Consider the following 18,687-nt stretch of genomic DNA (forward strand, 5'->3'; position numbering starts at 1 on the left):
ACAACCCTAGGACTTGAGCAAAACAGCACAAGTGCTCTGCGTGTTCTTCCTATCCTGTCACACGGAATACTAAATAGATTTGAACTCAAGGTTTGAAATTTAATAAAATTAACAATTTGTACTGCTTTATCAAAGCCATTCCTTTTTTTTTTTTAAGTAGGCTCTATGCCCAGTGTAGGGGTTGAACCCAAGACCCTGAAATCAAGAGTTGCATGTTTTACCAACAGAGCCAGCCAAGTGCCCCTATCAAACTCATTCTTAGGTAAAAGTGATTTAAACAAACAAACAAACGAGAGTGTGTGGTGGTGAAGTATACAATGACCACTAGTACAGATTGGGGCCCACTGCTTTGACTCAAGCTACTGTATGAGCAGTTTTGTCCACTGTTGCTTTGCACCACCATGGCAAATGTCGATGGAGTAAAAATGGCAAATGATGTCTTAATATTATTATGAAAAGAGTTCTGATTGCTCAGAGACCCCCTGGGGTTGCAGACCATGCTTCGAGAACTCTGGTCTAATATATAGTCCTTTCCTTCAATAAGCTTACGATCAATTTATATTGACAAGACTAATAAATGTAAAAAATTAATAAATATAAAGATAACACACATCCACTGTACCACATATATGATTGACTACTGTAAGTTCTGAAGGCGTTTAAAGAGGAGGATTAGTGGGGGGATGAAGCGTCAGGGAAGGCTTCTTGGAAGAGGTGAGCCAGGACACTTCAGGATTGTCATCTATCATATGGCCTTTCCTGTCTCCTCTGACAATTTATGTCCCTCAGGTATTTTTAAAATTTAGTTTATGTCTCATCAACTTTAGGGAAATTGCCTCAATTAAACTCACCTCTGTTTAATTGCTATCTACTTGGCACCGCCTAACATTTAATCATTTAATTATGCACAGTGGTGTGCAGGTAAATGTTTCACAACCAGCACTTAAAAAACCAGACCCAACTTGTAGCTTTTGCTAGTTTCTGTGGTATAAATGTGGTAAGCTGCCAAGGGTTTACAACACTCCTGCAATTTTAACAAATGATTCCAACACACTACTGTGTCATTATACAATTTCCACTTGAGAGCAGGGGTGATGCCACCTAGTTTCTGTATATCCCAACTGCATGCACCCCGTGCAGCACAAAGCAGAAACTCAAATGTTGTGTGATTTATAGATGTATCCAAAGATAAACAGCTAGTAGGTGTTGCTAGAAACAAATTTAAATGATCTTTAAGGTCTTCTGGGCAATACAATTCTATTATCCTAAGACGCTATAAAATCCCTGTGAAAGTCTGATTCCTTCTAGATGTCATAGATATTTAAAAGACAGTAATAGTGATTAGAGCAGCATAATTTCTGGTCTTGGAGCCAGAAAAGGAGAAAGAGAGAATGTTCATTGTTATGTACTTGACTTACTAATCTAATGCTCATGATAACTTTACTTATATATTATTATATCTACTTTGCTGATGATCCCTAAAGTTCTCTCCCTTCTGTACAGTTGCTCTTCTGGCATCAGTTCTTGATTTCCTCTAAAGTTTTGCTTTTCGCCAGTTCTACATTTCAGAGATACTAACGTGGTGCAACGTAAAGAGCATGGGTTTTGGAATTAGGTAGCCCAGGTTTTGAATCCCAGCTCTGTATAACCTTGAGCACGCTTCTTAAGATTTCTAAACTTCTGGGGCACCTGGATGGCTCAGTCAGTTGGGTGTCCAGCTCTTGATTTCGGCTCAGGTCATGATCTTGGGGTCGTGGGATCAAGCCCTGCATTGAGCTCTGTGCTCAGCAGGGAGTCTGCTTGGGATTCTCTCTCTCCCTCTGCCCCACTCCCCTGCATACTCTCTCTCTTTCTCTAAAAAAATAAAAATTAAAAAAAAAAGATTTCTGAACTTCTGTTTAGCTCTTTAAGGTCAGAGGAATGATACTTAGGGGCACCTGGGTGGCTCAGTCACTTGAGCATCTGCCTTCGGCTCAGGTCATAATCTCCGGGTCCTGTGATCGAGTCCCACATCAGGCTCCCTGCTCAGCCTGAGAGTCCGCTTCTCCCTCTCCCTCTCCACCCCTGCTCATGCACTCTCTCTCTCAAATAAAGAAATAAAATCTTAAAAATAATGATACTTACCTCATAAGGTATAATAATAAGTCATAGGGAGGGATAGAATGAGAAAATGTATCTAACATGTCTAGTGAACTATATGGTTCAAAAAAATTGCTCACTTCTCTATCATCACAAAGCCTTTGAAAAACAAGCTTTTGAATCACAGGATTGATAGGTTCTATTTTGATTCCAGGCCTAAATTTTTATAAATCACAATGCCTTAAAGACAGTCACATTACCTGAGTTCCATTTCAGTTTCTAGGCTTTCGATCTGCTTTGTAATGGAGTCCTCTGACTCAGAAACTTGACCGCGTAGTTCAGCAAGTGAGAATGTGCGCCTCTGTAAAGAACAGTGGGAATGAGGATGCAGTGCTGAAAGGAACGTAATCCTCCAAAGTTGTGAGGGTTTCTGGGGAGTGCGGAGTCTGATTATTGGTAACGCATTTCCATAAGGGCACTTACCCGGAGTTTAGGAGGTGGATTCTCCCCAGATTCCTTTTTTTCTTTGAGTTGAGCCACGTCCTGAGCCAGGATCTTTCTATCTTCAAGAAGGTCATTCAGATGGCGTTTGGCTTCCTCAGTACTGACCATAACCTCGATTTCATTTGCAAGCCAATTCTAGAAGAAAAATCGGTGATGTTGGGTTAGGGCTAATGAATCTCTGGCCCATGGGCTAGATTCAGCTCCAGACTTAATTTCACTCAGAACAGAGCCCACATAAGTAGAAGTGAGATTTCCATTCATGCCTACACTCACCAAAATTGTAATAGCTCTCCAAGAGCTTTTAACAGCAATATCCCAAAAGGTCATGAGAAAGAGGCTTTCTGCAGAAAATCTTTCTCTAGATATCCTAGTATTTCTAAATACTGTCTGCCTTCTCCATTTTCTCCTTAACTTGTCCTTAACTAGTCATGAGGAATTGAAATACATTTTGATTATCTGTTCTACTTAATACAGATACCCATTCTTTTTAAATTTTATTTGAGTATAGTTGACACATAATGTTACACTAGTTTCCTGTGCACAACATAGTGATTCAACATCTCATGTTATGCTTTGTTCACCACAAGTATAGCTACCATCTGTCACCATACAACGCTATTACAATATCATTGACTATATTGATGCTATTCTTTTTATTCCTGTGACTTTATTCCATAACCAGAAGCCTGTACCTCCCACTCCCCTTCACCCGTTTTGCCCATGCCTCTACTCCCCCTTTCCCTCTGGCATCCATCAGTTTGTTCTCTGTATTTATAGGTCTGATTCTGTTTCTTGTTTGTTCATTCATTTGTTTTTTTAGATTCCACATATGAGTGAAATCATATGGTATTTGTCATTCTCAGTCTGACTTATTTTACTTAGCATAATACCTTTAGAGGTATTAGGTCCATTCATGTTGTCACAAATGGCAAGATCTCATCCTTTTCTTATGGCTGTGTAACATTCCAGTGTGTGTGTGTGTGTGTGTGTGTGTGTGTGTGTGTGTGTGTGTATCTATCACATCTTCTTTACCCATTCATCTATTGATGGACACTTAGGTTGCTTCCTTATCTTGGCTATTGTAAATAATGCTGCAATACACATGGGGTGCAAATATCTTCAAATTAGTGCTTTTGTTTTCTTGGGGTAAATATCCAGTAGTGGAATTACTGGATCATATGGTATTTCTATTTTCAATTTTTTGAGGAACCTCCATACTGTTTTCCACAGTAGATGTACCAATATACATTCCCACCAACAATACACGAAGGTTCCTTTTTCTTCACATCCTTGCCAACACTTGTCATTTTTTGCCTTTCTGATTTTAGCCATTTTGACAGGTGTAAGGTGATACCTCATTGTAGGTTGATCTGCATTTCCTTGGGGAGTAGTGATGTTAAGCATCTTTTCATGTGTCTGTTGGCCATTTGTATGTCTTCTTTGGGAAAATGTATTTAGGTCCTCTGCCCATTTTTAAATTTGATTGCTTTTCTGGTGTTGAGCTGTACAAGTTCTTTATATATCTTGGATATTAACCCTTCATTGGATATATCATTTGCAAATATCTTCTCCCATTCAGTAGGTTGCCTTTTTGCTTTGTAGATGGTTTCCTTCACTGTGCGAAAGCTTTTTATTTTGATGTACTACCAACAGTTTATTTTTGCTTTTGTTTCTCTTGCCTTAGAAGACACGATTAGATATGCGTTCTTAATCTTTAAAGCCGATGAATGAAATTTTTTAAGTAAACAAAACTAAATTTAGTTTCTAAAAAGTAGCCATCTCTGAGAACACTTTCAATTTTGATGGAGGCATACCATGCTTAAAAGTAATCAAAAGAAGGGTGCAGTGAATGGATGTATTAACATCAGATAATGTAAAATTCGCATCAAATAATATTACTGAGGATAAAAAGGATTATTTCATAATGGTAAAGGAGTCAATTATTCAAAAGAACTTAATCCTTAATGTTTATATCTCTAATTTAAGCACCAAAATCATACATGAGTCAACAAAGGAGATAATATGAAATCACAAAAATACTCAGTTGATCCCAAAGAAGCCAGAAAACAAACAAAATACAGGGAATAATGAACAGATGGGACAAATAGAAAACAGCAAGATAATAAGAGTCAAGCTTACCCATATCAATAATCATATTAAAAGCAAATGGTCTGAACATCCCAATTTAAATGCAGATTGTCAGATTGGATTATAAAAGCTAGACTCAACTACATGCTGCCTACAAGAAACATACTTTACTTTTTAAAGTTTATTTATGTATTTTAAATAATCTTTACACTCAATGTGGGGCTTGAATGCATGACCCTGAGATCAAGAGTTGCATGCTCTTCAGGATACCTGGGTGGCTCAGTCGGTTGAGCATCTGCCTTTGGCTCAGGGTCATGATCTTGGGGTCCTGGGATTGAGCCCTAAATAGGGCTCCCTGCTCAGTGGGGAGTCTGTTTCTCCCTCTGCCCCTCCCTCCTGCTTGTGCTCTCTTTCAAATAAATAAATGAGAACCTTAAAAAGAAAAAAAAGAGTTGCATGCTCTTTTGAGTGAGCCAGCCAGATACCCCGGAAACACTTTAAAAATGAAGGCACAAATAGGTTAAAACCAAAGGGATTAAAAAATATATAGCATTCTAGGGGCACCTGGGTGGCTCAGTTGGTTACGTGTCTGCCTTCTGCTCAGATCATGATCCTGGGGTCCTGGGATGGAGCCCCAGATCGGACACCCTGCTCAGCAAGGAGTCTGCTTCTCCCTCTCCTCTGCCCTTCCCTTCATGCTCTCTCTCTCACGTGCGCGCACTCCCTCTCTCTCAAATAAGTAAGTAAATAATCTTTTTGGTGCACCTGGGTTTGTTAAGTGTCTGCCTTAAGCTCAGGTCATGAAGTCAGGGTCCTGGGATCGAGCCCCACATCAGGCTCTCTGCTCAGCGGGGAGTCTGCTTCTCCCTCTGTGCTTTCTCTCTCACAAGGAGGGGGAGTGGGAGAGGTATATATTTGTGTGTGTGTGTGTGTGTGTGTATATATATATACACATACACCATTCTACATTAGTAAAAAATAAAAAGCTGGAGGGACTATATTATTATCAGAAAAAGATTTCAGAACAAAGAATATTATCAGGAACAGAAAAGATCATTTCATAATAATGAAAAGATGAGTTAATCCTAATTATTTACACCCCTAATAACAGAGCTTCAAAATACATGAAGCAAAAATAGAACCACAAGGAGAAAAAGACAAGTCCATAATTCCAGTTGGAAATTTGAATACCCATCTCTCAATAAATGATAGAATAAGTAGGCAGAAAATCAGCAAGGATACAGTAGAAATGAACAGCACAATCAAACAGAAAAGACTGACATTTATAGAGCACTCTCTCCAATAGCAGCAGAATACATATTCTTCTCAAGTACACATAGAATATTTGCCAAGATTGACCATATTCTAAGCCATAATAAGCCTCATTAAATTTGAAAGGATTCAAGTCACACAATGTTCTCTAACCACAATGAAATTAAATTAGAAATCATAACACAAAGATATCTAGAAAAATACCCCAATATTTGGAAACTAAATAACCCTCTTGTAAATAACCCATGGGTCAGAGAAGAAATCAACAGGGAAATTAGAATGCATTTTGAATTGAATGAAAATGAAAATATAAGCATCAAAATTTGTGGGATGTCATTAAAGGATTACTTAAGGGGAAATTTATAGCACTAAATGCCTATATTAGAAAAGATGAAGGGGCACCTGGGTGACTCAGTTGGTTAAGTGTCCGACTCTTCATTTCAGCTCAGGTCATGATATCAGGGTTGTGAGACTGAGTCCCGTGTCAGGCTCTGCACTGGGCATGGAGCCTGCTTGGGATTCTCTCCCTCCCACTCCCTCTGCTCCTCTACCCTCTCTCAAAAAAAAAATTTTTTTTCAAATCAATGACCTCAGCTTCTACCTTAAGAAACTAAAAAAAAAAAAAAGGCCAATTACATTCAAACCAGAAATAAGGAAATAATAAAGATCAGATTGGAAACTAATGAGTTGCGGTTTGGGGGACATTTTAAAAATTTTGGTAAAATACACATAACATAAAATTTACTATTTTAACCATTAGTAAGAATGAGCTGGTTCTCTGATAAACCTCTAGCCAAACGATCATGGAAAAGGAAAAAGGCAAAAAATATCAATAACAGGAATGAGACAGATGATACTACCACAGCTTTTATAGACTTTAGCAGGATAATAAGGGAATACTATGAATAACTTTATTTGACAAGTTAGATGAAGCAGCCAAGTTTACTGAAACACACAAACTACCGAAGCTTACTTAAGAAGAAATATATAACCTGAGCAATCTACATCTGCTTAAAAAAATTGAATTTTAGTTAATTTTCATCTACTCCCCAAAGCAAAAACTAACAAAAAAACCCTTCAGGCCCACATGACTTAACTTGTGAATTTTACCCAACTTTTAAAGAAGAAACAATATTAATTCTATACAAACTCTTCCAGACAATTGAAAAAGAAGGAGTACTTCCCAACTCATTCGAAGAGGCCAACATTACTTTGATACCAAAACCAGATGAAGACATTATAAGAAAACAACAGACCAATATCCCTCATGAACAGAGATGCAAAAATTTTACACAAAATTTTTATTTTAGAAAAATTTTCATTTTATATACTGCTGAATTCAACAATACATAAAAAGGATGATATATCACAACCAAGTGGAGTTTATCCAAGGAACGCAAGGCTGGTTTCATAATGGAGTATCAAAAAACTCAGAATAAAACCTTACAACAAACTAAGAATACATAAGAACTTCCTCAGTCTGAGGGGCGCCTGGGTGGCTCAGACAGTTAAGCCTCTGACTGTTGATCTCAGCTTGGGTCATGATCTTGGGGTCCTGGGATCAAGCCCTGCAATGGGCTCTGTGCTCAGCTCCTCTGCTCCTCCCCCACCCCCCGGCTTGTGCTCTCTCAAATAAATAAATAAAATCTTTTAAAAAAAGTACTTCCTCAATCTCTTAAAGGGTATCTATGAAAAACCTACAGCTAACATCATACTTAATGGTGAAAGATTGAATCTCTTCCCCAAGATCAGGAAAAATAGAATGGTTTCTACTGTCACCACTCCTATTCAACATTATCCTGAAGGTCCAAGCTGATGTAACAGGACAAGTAAGAGAAGTAAAAGACATACAGATTAGAAAGGAAGAAATAAATCTGTATTTACAGATGGCATGATGGTGTAGAAAATCCCAAAGAACCTACAAAATAGTTACTAGACTAATAAAGTCAAAAGACAGAAATTAGTATAAAAAATCAATTGTATTTCTATAAACCAGCAATGAACAACGGGATGAACAATTTGGCAGTTTCTTACAAAGTTAAACATACCCTTACCATATATGACCTAGCAATTCCACCCCAGCGATTTGCCCAAGTGAAATGTTTACCTATGTTTACACAGAAACCAGTATATAAATGTTTTTATAGCAGCTTTATTCATAATCACCAAAAACTGGAAAAAAACCCCTCCAAGATACCCTTTAATAGGTGAATAGATAAACTATGGGACATCCATACAACGGAATACAACTCAGAAAAAAAAGGGCAAAAACTATTGATTCATGCAACAACATAAATGAGTCTCCAATGCATTATGCTAAGCGAAGTCATGCTATATGTTTCTTTTTTAAATATGTTTCTATTTATATGACACTGATGCAAGGGGAAAACAATTATGACAGAATACACATCAGCATTTGCTATAGGGTTGTGGGAGGAGTTGACTACAAACAGGTATACAGGAATTTGGGAGGACAATAAAACTATCCTATATCTTGCTTGTGTTGATGGTTATACAACTGTATGTGCTGTCAAAACTCTGAGAACTGTACACTAAAAAAGGCAAATCTTACGGTATGTCAGATATGCCTTAATATAGTTGAAAAAATCAATGTCGTTTGCTATACTAACAGAGTAAAAACAAACCATAAGATCATCTCAATAGGATTCAGAAAAAACTTTTGAAAAACCCCCAACATCCATTCATGATAAAAACTTTCCACAAACTAGGGATACGCAGGAACTTCTTCAAACTGATAAAGGACATAAAGTAAAACCTGTAGCAAATATCTTACTTAATGGTGAAGTGTTGAATGCTTTTTCCCTAAGACTGGGAACAAAGCAAGGATGTCTCTTTCACCTACTCAATTAAATATTTTACCGGAGGTCCTAGCAAGTGAAGTAAGACAGATCAAGTTAAAAAAGAGGCATACAGAGCTGATAAGTAAATAAAATTGTCTCTATTTGCAGATAACATGATTGTCTATGTAGCCTCTATAAAAAAGCTGTAAGAGGGGCATCTGGGTGGCTCAGTCGGTTAAGTGTCTGCCTTCAGCTTAGGTCATGATCCCAGGTGGGATCGGGCCCCGCATCGGGTTCCTTGCTTGGTGGGGAGCTTACTTCTCCCACTAACCTCTCCCTCTGCCTGCTGCTCCCCTTGCTTGTGCTCTCTCCCTCTCTCTGTCAAATAAATACATAAAATCTTAAAAATAAAAAAGCTATAAGAACCAATGAATATGTCCAAATAACTGGAAATTGAAATAAAAAAACCATTTCCGATATCATAAAAATATGAAATACTTAGGGATATATTTGACAAAAGATGTGCAACACCTGTATACTGAAAACTAAAACACTACTGAGAGAAATTAAAGATTTAAATAAAGGGAGAGATGCATTGTGTTCATGAATCAAAAGACTCAATATTGTTAAGATATAAATTCTCCTCAAGTTTATCTACAGATTCTATGGAATCCTAATGAAACTCCCAGTAGACTTTTTATGGAAATTAACAAGCTGATTCTAAAATTTATATGAAAATGCACAGCACCTAGTTTTCCCAAAACAATTTTGAAAGACAATAACAACTTTGGGGGGCTTATACTACCTGATTTCAGAACTTATTATAAAGCTAGTGTGATCAAACGTGTTGGTATTGGCATAAAGATAGACATGTAGATCAATGGAGTAGAATCTAGAAATTGACTATGGACAATTGATTTTGACAGAGGTGTTAAATCAAAATGAATCACAGACTTAAATGTAAAGCTTAAAACTGCATAAGACAAAAAGCTTTTGCACAGCAAAGGAAACAGTCAACAAAACTAAGAGGCAAGCCATGGAATGTGAGAAGATATTTGCAAATGACATTACAGATAAAGGGCTGGTATCCAAGATCTATGAAGAATTTCTCAAACTCAACACCCCTCTCAAAAAAAATAATCCAGTCAGTAAATGGGCAGAAGACATGAATAGACACTTGTCTAAAGAAGACATACAAATGGTTAACAGACACATGAAAAAATGTTCAATATCACTAGCCATCAGGGAAATACAAATCAAAACCACAATGAGATACCACCTTACACCAGTTAGACTGGCAAAAAATAACAAGACAGGAAACAACAAGTGTTGGCGAGGATGGGGAGAAAGAGGAACCCTCTTACACTGTTGGTGGGAATGCAAGCTGGTACAGCCACTCTAGAAAACAGTATGGAGATTCCTCAAGACGTTAAAAATAGAGCTACCCTATGACCCAGCAATTGCACTACGTATTTACCCCGAAGATACAGACATAGGGAAAAGAAGGGGCACCTGCACCCCAATGTTCACAGCAGTAATGTCCACAATAGCCAAACTGTTGAAGGAGTCGAGATGCCATTCAACAGAGAATGGATAAAGAATATGTGGTTCATATATACAATGGAATATTACTCAGCCATCAGAAAGGATAAATACCCACCATTTGCGTTGACATGGATGGAACTGGAGGGGATTATGCTCAGTGAAATAAGTCAAGCAGAGAAAGAAAATTATCATATGGTTTCACTCATACGTGGAACATAAGCAATAGCGCGGATGATCACAGGGGAAGGGAGGGAAAACTGAATGGGAAGAAATCAGAGAGGGAGACAAACCATGACAGACTCCGGACTCTGGGAACAAAACTGAAGGTTACAGAAGGGAGGGGATGGGGGGATGGGGTAGCCGGGTGATGGGTATTAAGGAGGGCACGTGTGGTGATGAGCACTGGGTGTTATACACAACTAATGAATCATTGAACAGTACATCAAAAACCAATGATGTCCTATATGTTGGCTAATTGAACATAATAAAAAAATTTAATAAATAAAATAAAATAAAATTAAATTAAATTAAATTCAGACTTAAAAAAAATCTTAGAAGAAAATTTAGAGGGAAATCTCAGTGACCGTGGGTTTGGCAAAGATTTCTTAAACAGGGTATAAAACCCATTAAGCATAAAAGAAAAAAATGTCAATAAATTGGATGGCATCAAAATTAAAAAGCCTTGCTCTTCAAAAGACACTTAAAAAGGGGAAAGGCAAACCACAGCCCAGGAGAAATTTATAAAACATAAAAGTCCTTTGTTGGAAATATCTAGAATATATAAAGAATTCTAACTGAAAAGTAATAAAAAAAGACAACCCAATTAAAAAATGGGGAAGGGGGGCGCCTGGGTGGCTTAATCGGTTAAGCATCTGCCTTCGGCTCAGGTGGTGATCTCGGGATCCTGGGATGGAGCCCTGCATTGGGCTCCCTGCTGAGCAGGGAGCCTGCTTCTCCCTCTCACTCTGCCTCTCCCCTCCATTTGTTCTCTCTCTCTCTCAAATAATAAATAAATAAAATCTTTAAAAAAATGGGGAAGATTTGAACAGATATTTCACAAAACATACATTTGGCAAGTAAGCACATGAAAAGATGCTCAACATCATTAGTCATAATAAGGGAAACGAAAACTAAAATCAAAATGAGGTACCACTACCCACTCACTAGAATACCTAAGATTTAAAAGACTGACGATACTCAGGATTCATAAGACTGTACAGCAACAAGAACACTCATAAATTGCTAGTAGGAAGGTACAACCACCTTGGAAAACAATTTGGCAGTCGCTTAAAAGTTAAAACATACACCTACCATACGAGAGAGCCAGCCAGTCCACTCCTAGGTTATCTACCCAAAAGAGATAAGAACATATATCCACACAAAAACTTGTATACAGATGTTCAGTACAACATCTCTAATAACTAAAAACTGGAAACACCACAAAATGTCCATCAGCAGGTGAATGGATAAACAAATTGTGGGATAGCCACACAACAGGATGCCATTCAGCAATAAAAAGGAAAGAAGTATCCCTGTGGTTACAGGGATGAATCTTGATATAATTATGCTGAATGCAAGTCAGAAAAAGAAAACATACTGCATGATTCAATTTTTATACAATTCTAGAAAAAAAACGAATCTATAGTGATGGAAAGCAGATTAATGGTTGCCTGGAGATGGGGAAGGAGAGGGATGGACTGGGGAGGGGAGAAAGGGATTACCAAGGGTTACAAAGTAAGTTTTGGTCGTGAAGGACATTGACGCTGTCTTGATTGTGGTGGTGATTTCATGCGTGCATCTGTGTCAAAGCTTATTAAATCGTACACTTTAAATACGTACAGTTTATTGTAGGTCAATTGCACCTTAGTAAAATTGTTAAAAAATTAACTGAACCTCAGTAGAGGCAGGGAGGGAAAGGGTTCTCTGCTCTTGGTCTTTAACATTTGTTCAAAGATATTCAAAGGTATCATTAGGAAATTAGGCTTTTGGGTAGAACTTCGGATTTTGAAGTGTTTAATTCTAAACCAAAAGAAAGCGATTTTCCATGTGTTCCCTACCCCCAGCAGAGATGAGAGAAATGGCAGCGCAAGCTGTCCATACCTTCACTCGAGCTGCAGTGCCTTCCATTCCACGGTTCTGAGTCTCTTTCCGCTTATCTGCGACCTCCTGTTGTTTCTGGAGAGCATCCTTGAGACGCTTGTTGGCAGCTGCTGCCTAAATAAAAGTGGCTCACGGTAATGTTGAATTGAAGGGTGAAAAAATTTTTTAATTTCCATTTTTCTTTACTAAGAAAGAAAAATGAAAAAATTCTATGGGTTTGAGTTCGTATAGGAATAAAGTTTTAAGTCTCCGTACCCGTAGTACTGGCGAACAGCTACTGCTTTAGAGCCTAGGAGAGGTACACATTTCAAAGTACTGGGGACTGAAAGTGTCTGCCAATGTCATTTCTCAATATTACTCTGTATTTTTTTTTGGAAAGAAGCAAGCCCAGTTAGAAGAAAAAATCCTTATTTGAATAGTACCATTTTCTTCAGATTTTTTCTGTTCACAGTTCATGACATATAAACAGGGATTAAGACTTAGGAATTGCTGGTCAAGATTGTTATCACTGGTTTCTCAGGACACTGGCTCATTTAAGGGATACTACTTTGTCAGCACCTAAGCCTGAAGGTGACCTAGTAGATTGGATTTTCTTACCTCCTCAGTTTTACGTCTGAGCACATTAGACTGTTTCTGGAAGTTTCTTTCAAGTTTGAGCAGTTCATATTGCCTCTTGCGGTCCTGAGAAGAAAAAAGTCTGACTTTTAATTGCAATTCAGCTAGCTAACATAAAACCTTATAACATAATTAGAGTCTTTCAATGTAACAGTCATTATGGAAAACATTATGGAGGTTCCTCAAAAAATAAAAATAGAACTATCATACAGTCTAGCAATCCCACTACTGGGTATATATTCAAAGGAATTGAAATATGAAATCAGTATCTTGAAGAGGTATCTGCATTCTCATATTCATTGCATTATTCATAGTAACCAAGATATGGCAACACATTGTCGACAGATGAATGGATAAAGAAAATGTGGTATATGTATACAATGGAATATTATTCAATAAGGGAATCCTGCCATTTGCAACAACATGGATGAACCTAAAGGTCATTATGGTAACTGAAATAAACCAAACTAAGAAAGACAAATACTGTATGATCTCACTTATATGTGGCATCTAAAAAAAGGCAATCTCATAGAATCAGAGAGTAATGGTGGTTACCAGGAACTGGGGGTGGGGAAAAACAAGGAAAATTTCGTCAAAGGGTGCAAACTTTCAGTTATAAAATGAGTAAGTTCTGGGGATCTATATATAATAGTGACTATAGTTAGTAATACTGTATTGTGTACTTGAAATCTGCTAAGGAGTAGATCTTAAGTGTTCTCACCACACTGAAAAAAACAGGTAACTATGTGAGGTGTTGGATGTATTGCTGACAGGAAATGTGATGTCTCCAAACTTATTCTTCTCTTTCAAGATTGTTATGACTATTCTGGCTCACTTCCATTTCCATATGAATTTTAGGATCAGCATGTGAATTTCTGCAAATAATCCAGTTGGAATGTTGACTGAGATTGTACTAAATCTGTAGATCTGGGGAGTATTCCATCTTAAGAATATTGTCTTCCCAGTTATGAACATGGGCTATCTTTCCATTTATTTATTTAATTAATTCAGTGATGTTTTATGGAGTTTAGTATTTAAGTTTTACATTTATTAAATTTATCCCTAAGCATTTTATTCTTATTGATGCTATTATAAATGGAATTGTTTTCATTTTCAAATTCATTTCTAGTGTATAGAAATACAACTGACTTTGGTACATTGAACTTATATTCTCCAACCTTGCTGAACTCATGTATTAGCTTTCCTAGTTTTTTAGTAGATTCTCTAGCATTTTTATACATACACAATCATGTTACCTGCTAACAGAGAGCTTTGCTTCTTCCTTTCCAATCTGGATGCCTTTTATATATTTTTCTTGCCTAAGTGCCCTGGCTAGAACCTTCAGAACAATGTGGAATAAAAGTGACAAGAGCGGATATTCTTGTCTTGTTCCTGATCTTAGGGGGAAAGTATTCTTTGTTTCCTTATCATGATGTCAGCTGCGGGTTTTTTCATAAATGCCCTTTAACAGGTTGAGGAAGTTCCCTTTTACTCCTAGTTTCCTGAGTGTTTTTATTATGAAAGGGTGATGGATTTTGTCAAATGTGTTTTCTGTCTGCTGAGATAATCATGTGGTTCTTGTCCTTTATTCTACTGATATGTTGTAATATATCAATTGATTTTCAGATGTTAAGGAAGGCTTACATTTTTTTCAGATGAACCCTACTTGGTCATGGTGCATCATTCTTTTTATATGTTGCTGGATTCAATTTGTTAGTATTATGTTGAAGACTTTCACATCTATATTCATAAGAGATATTGATCTATAGTTTTCTTGGGATGTCTTTTGTTTTGGTATCCAGGAAATACTGGCCTCATAGAATGAGCTGGGAAATGTTTCCCCTGGTTGTTTTTTGGAATAGTTTCTGAAAATTTGGTATTATTTCTTCTTTAAATGTCTGATAGAACTCACCAGTGAAGCCATCTGGGTCAGGGCTTTCCTTTCTGGTTAAGTCATTCATTCATTCATCCATTCATTCAAGAGGATGAGTGTACACACAAGTGCAGGGGGAGGGGTAGAGGGGTAGAGGGAGAGAGAATCCTCATGCAGACTCCCTGCTGAGTGCAGAACCCAACTTGGGGCTTGATCCCAGGACCCTGAGATCATGACCTGAGCCGAAATCAGGAGTCGGACACTTAACCAACTAAGCCACCCAGGTGCCCCCTTTCTGGGATGTTTTAAACTAGTAAATTAATCTCTTGTGATGGGTCTGTAAAGATTTTCTATTTCTTCTTGAGTTAGTTTCAGCAAATTTTTATCTTTCCCATTTCATTTAGGCTATCTAATTTGTTGGCATACAGTTGTTCATAGTATTCCCTTACAGTCCTCTTATTCTGAAAACCAGCAGTGATATCCCCTCTTTATTCCTAATTTTAGTAATGAATCTTCTCTCTTTTTTTTCTTTTTAAGCCTACCTAAAGATTTGTCAGTATTTGTCGATCATTTCCAATTTTTGGTTTCACTGATTTTCTCTATTATTTTTTCCATTCTTTATTTCATTAATTCCCACTCTAACCTTTAACATTTCTGTCCATCTGTTAGCTTTGGGTTTAGTTTGCTTGTTTTTTTCAGTGCCTTAAAGTGGAAGTCTAGGTTATTGATTTGAGATCTTTATTCATTTTTAATACAGGCATTAACAACTTCAAATTTCTCTCTAAACACTGCTTTAGCCGCATTTCATAAATTTTGGTATGCCTTTGTTTTTATTCATCAAAAAATTTCCATGTGATTTCTTCTTTGACCTCTTATTTAATGAGGATTGTGTTGTTTAATTTCCTCATATTAGTGAATTCCCCAAATTCCTTTCTATTATTGATTTCTTATTTCATTCCATTGTGGTTGGAAAATATACTTTATATTATTTCATTCCTTTTAAGCTTATTTTTTTTCCTTTTAAACTTACTGAGGCATGTTTTATGGCCTAACATGTGGTCTATCCTGGAGAATGTTCTACATGTACTTGAGAAGACTGTATACCCTGGGGTCATGACCTGAGCTGAAGGCAGACGCTTAACTGACTAAGCCACCCAGGCACCCCTTGAGTTATTTTCTTAATGATTGCTCTAGTACTTATAATAAAATCTTATCAGAATCAACTTCAGATTTATATTAACTTAATTCCAGTGAGATATAGAAACATTCTTATGCAGCTCTGTTCTCTTCCCTTTTTGTGCTATTATTGTTATGTAAATTGTACCTATATGTAAGCATGTAATTATTATTACTATTACTTTCTATAATTTGTCCTTTAAATAAGCTGAGATGAAAGAAGAGCAAATATATATTTATAGAATTTGTTCTTATTTACCATTTCTGGTTCTCCTCATTTCTTCCTGTAGATTCATGTTACCACCTGATGCCATTTCTTTACTTCAATACAACTTTGCTCCCAGCCACCTCCTTTGTCAAATATATTACATTTATACATGTTATAGGCCCATCAATACAATTATATAAACATTATTTTTATATAATTGCTTTTTAAATCAGTTAAGAGAAGGGAGAAGAAACACACAACAATACTCTCTTTTAGAATTACCTACATAATACCTTTACTGGCACTCTTTGTGTTTTGTGTCTGTGTGTGTGTGTCTGTGTGTGTGTGTGTGTGTGTGTGTGTATGTAGATTCAAATTACTGTCTGGTATCACTTGCTTTCAGTCTAATGTTATTATTTCTTGTAAGGTAGGTCTGCTAAAAACAAGATCACTTAGCTTTTGCTTATCTGGAAATGTCTTTATTTTTTTAAAGATTTTATTTATCTGAGAGAAAGAGAGAGAGAGAGCGAGCACACAAGCAGGTAGAGGGGCAGAGGGAGAGGGAGAAGCAGACTCCCCACTGAGCAGGGAGCCTGACGCCGGGCTCGATCCCAGGACCCCGGGATCATGACCTGAACCGAAGGCAGATGTTTAACTGACGGAGCCACCCAGGTACCCCTTGTCTTCATTTTTGAAAGAAAACTTTGTTGTCTATAAAATTCTTGGTCGATAGTATTTTATTTCAGCACTTTGAATGTGTTGTCGCACTGTCTTCTGGCCTCCATTGCTTTTGATGAGAATTCTGCTGTTAATTTTATTGGGGTTTGCTTGTATGTGATGAGTCATTTTATCTCGCTGCTTTCAAGTTTTTTTGTCCTTGTCTTTCAACATTTTGACATAATGTGTCTTGGTGTGGATCCCTTTGCAATTATTTTGAAGTTCATTGAGCTTCCTGGATGTGTAGATTTTTTTGCAGCAAATTTAGAAAATTTTCGGCCATTTTATCTTTGAATATTTTTTACTGTTGTTTCACTTACTGCTCTTGTGGAGCTACCAGTCTCTTAATTGCTCACCCCCAAAATTTCCATTATTTTTGACAGCTCCTTTAGGTTTTAACTTCCCTAAACTCTGTCCCCAAATAAAGAGAGCCCCTTAGGGAGGGCTGCATTCCTATGGCTGTCCCAATGGCCTGCCTCTCCCCCTGGGCAGAACGTCTGTATCACTGCTCAGGATTGGGGAGTGGGGATAGTAGCCCACTTCCCTGAGTGACTTCTCTGTTCTAAGAGTAGGGTGCTGGGCAGGGGCAGTACACTCTATTTCTCTTGGCTTGCCTCTCCTGACATGGAACCTACATCCAATGGCTAGACAGGTTGGGGTAATCAGGCTCTAGTACCCCTGGCCTTCTGTAGCAGAAGTAGAGCTTCCACCCTACACATAGGGGCTAGGTAGAAGAAAGGATCCCCAAACCATCTTGGTTGCTCTTGCCTGAAATAGAACTTCAGCAACATGGAGCTGTACGGGATGAAATGGAAGAAACCACAGCCCCAGACTGGAAGTTGAGGAGTGAGGGGAGTGAGCTCATTGTGGCTCAAGTGCCACAGACTCTTGCTTCTTGATCAGGTTTAGGAGATTTCCTCGAATACAGTTTCTTTGCTATATGCCCTTCAGGACATATAGAGAGTTTTCATGGCTGTTTTTATAAATTTCACTAGTTACGCCTCTTTTGCCGAGAAGCGTTCACAAAGCTCTCTTGCCACCATTCGAAAAGTACTTCTTATTTCTTGACCCAATGTATCCCATTCTGGCCAACTCTAAAAACGTCCTCATATCAATGTCTTTTCCAAGAATACTGTTACTACTCTAATTCAGGCCCTTACTATCTTTCTGGATGATGTAATATGTTCTTACCTTGTGTTCTGGCCTCCAGTTTCTCAATACTTCCGTTTGTTAAACACGTGACTCTCAGATGTATCTTTCTGAAGCAGTACTTGGCTGATATCACTGTTTCTCAAAAACTTAAAGATCTTTACACTGCTAACAAAGTAAAGTTCACACTTCTTAGATCTTTAGCAGTCCAGCTTCATTTTGTCTTTCCGATGGAATCTTCTACCACCTTTTATCCCACCAGGACCATTCATCATTCCTTGAATATGCTTACAAAGTTGTCATCTCTGTCTTTGATCCTGCTGTTTCATCTATCTGGAATGCCTGCACTTGTCTCTATCAAAATCCTCCCTATTATTCAAGGCCTGTTCAGCTGTCATGTTTTCACTCTAACTGGAAATATGCTTTCCTTTCTTAATTACCTTGATGTTCTAGGCCATTTGTAAAGCACAGATCTCTTTATTCCTTCAATTAGGGGAAACCATGCTTATGTGTCACCTTCCGCTTTAGATTAAGACATTCTGCAAGGGCAGAGCTCACAT

At 37.6% G+C, this 18,687-nt stretch overlaps 1 protein-coding gene across 2 annotated transcripts in view; it reads right to left on the reverse strand.

Moving 5' to 3' along the window:
- KIF4A (kinesin family member 4A) overlaps positions 1–18,687 on the reverse strand; it is a 108,407-nt gene that overhangs the window by 17,492 nt on the left and 72,228 nt on the right. For both annotated transcript variants that reach the window (XM_045788423.2, XM_045788425.2), the window contains 4 exons: positions 12,987–13,070; positions 12,390–12,503; positions 2,563–2,718; positions 2,340–2,440 (listed from right to left, as the gene is read on the reverse strand). In XM_045788423.2, coding sequence (XP_045644379.1) covers positions 2,340–2,440; positions 2,563–2,718; positions 12,390–12,503; positions 12,987–13,070 — 455 coding nt within the window. The remainder of the gene's footprint in view (positions 1–2,339; positions 2,441–2,562; positions 2,719–12,389; positions 12,504–12,986; positions 13,071–18,687) is intronic.

Source organism: Ursus americanus, chromosome X, assembly GCF_024610735.1.
Source record: "Ursus americanus isolate L20-20 chromosome X, mUrsAme1.1.p, whole genome shotgun sequence".
NCBI classification, from domain to species: Eukaryota; Metazoa; Chordata; class Mammalia; order Carnivora; family Ursidae; genus Ursus; species Ursus americanus.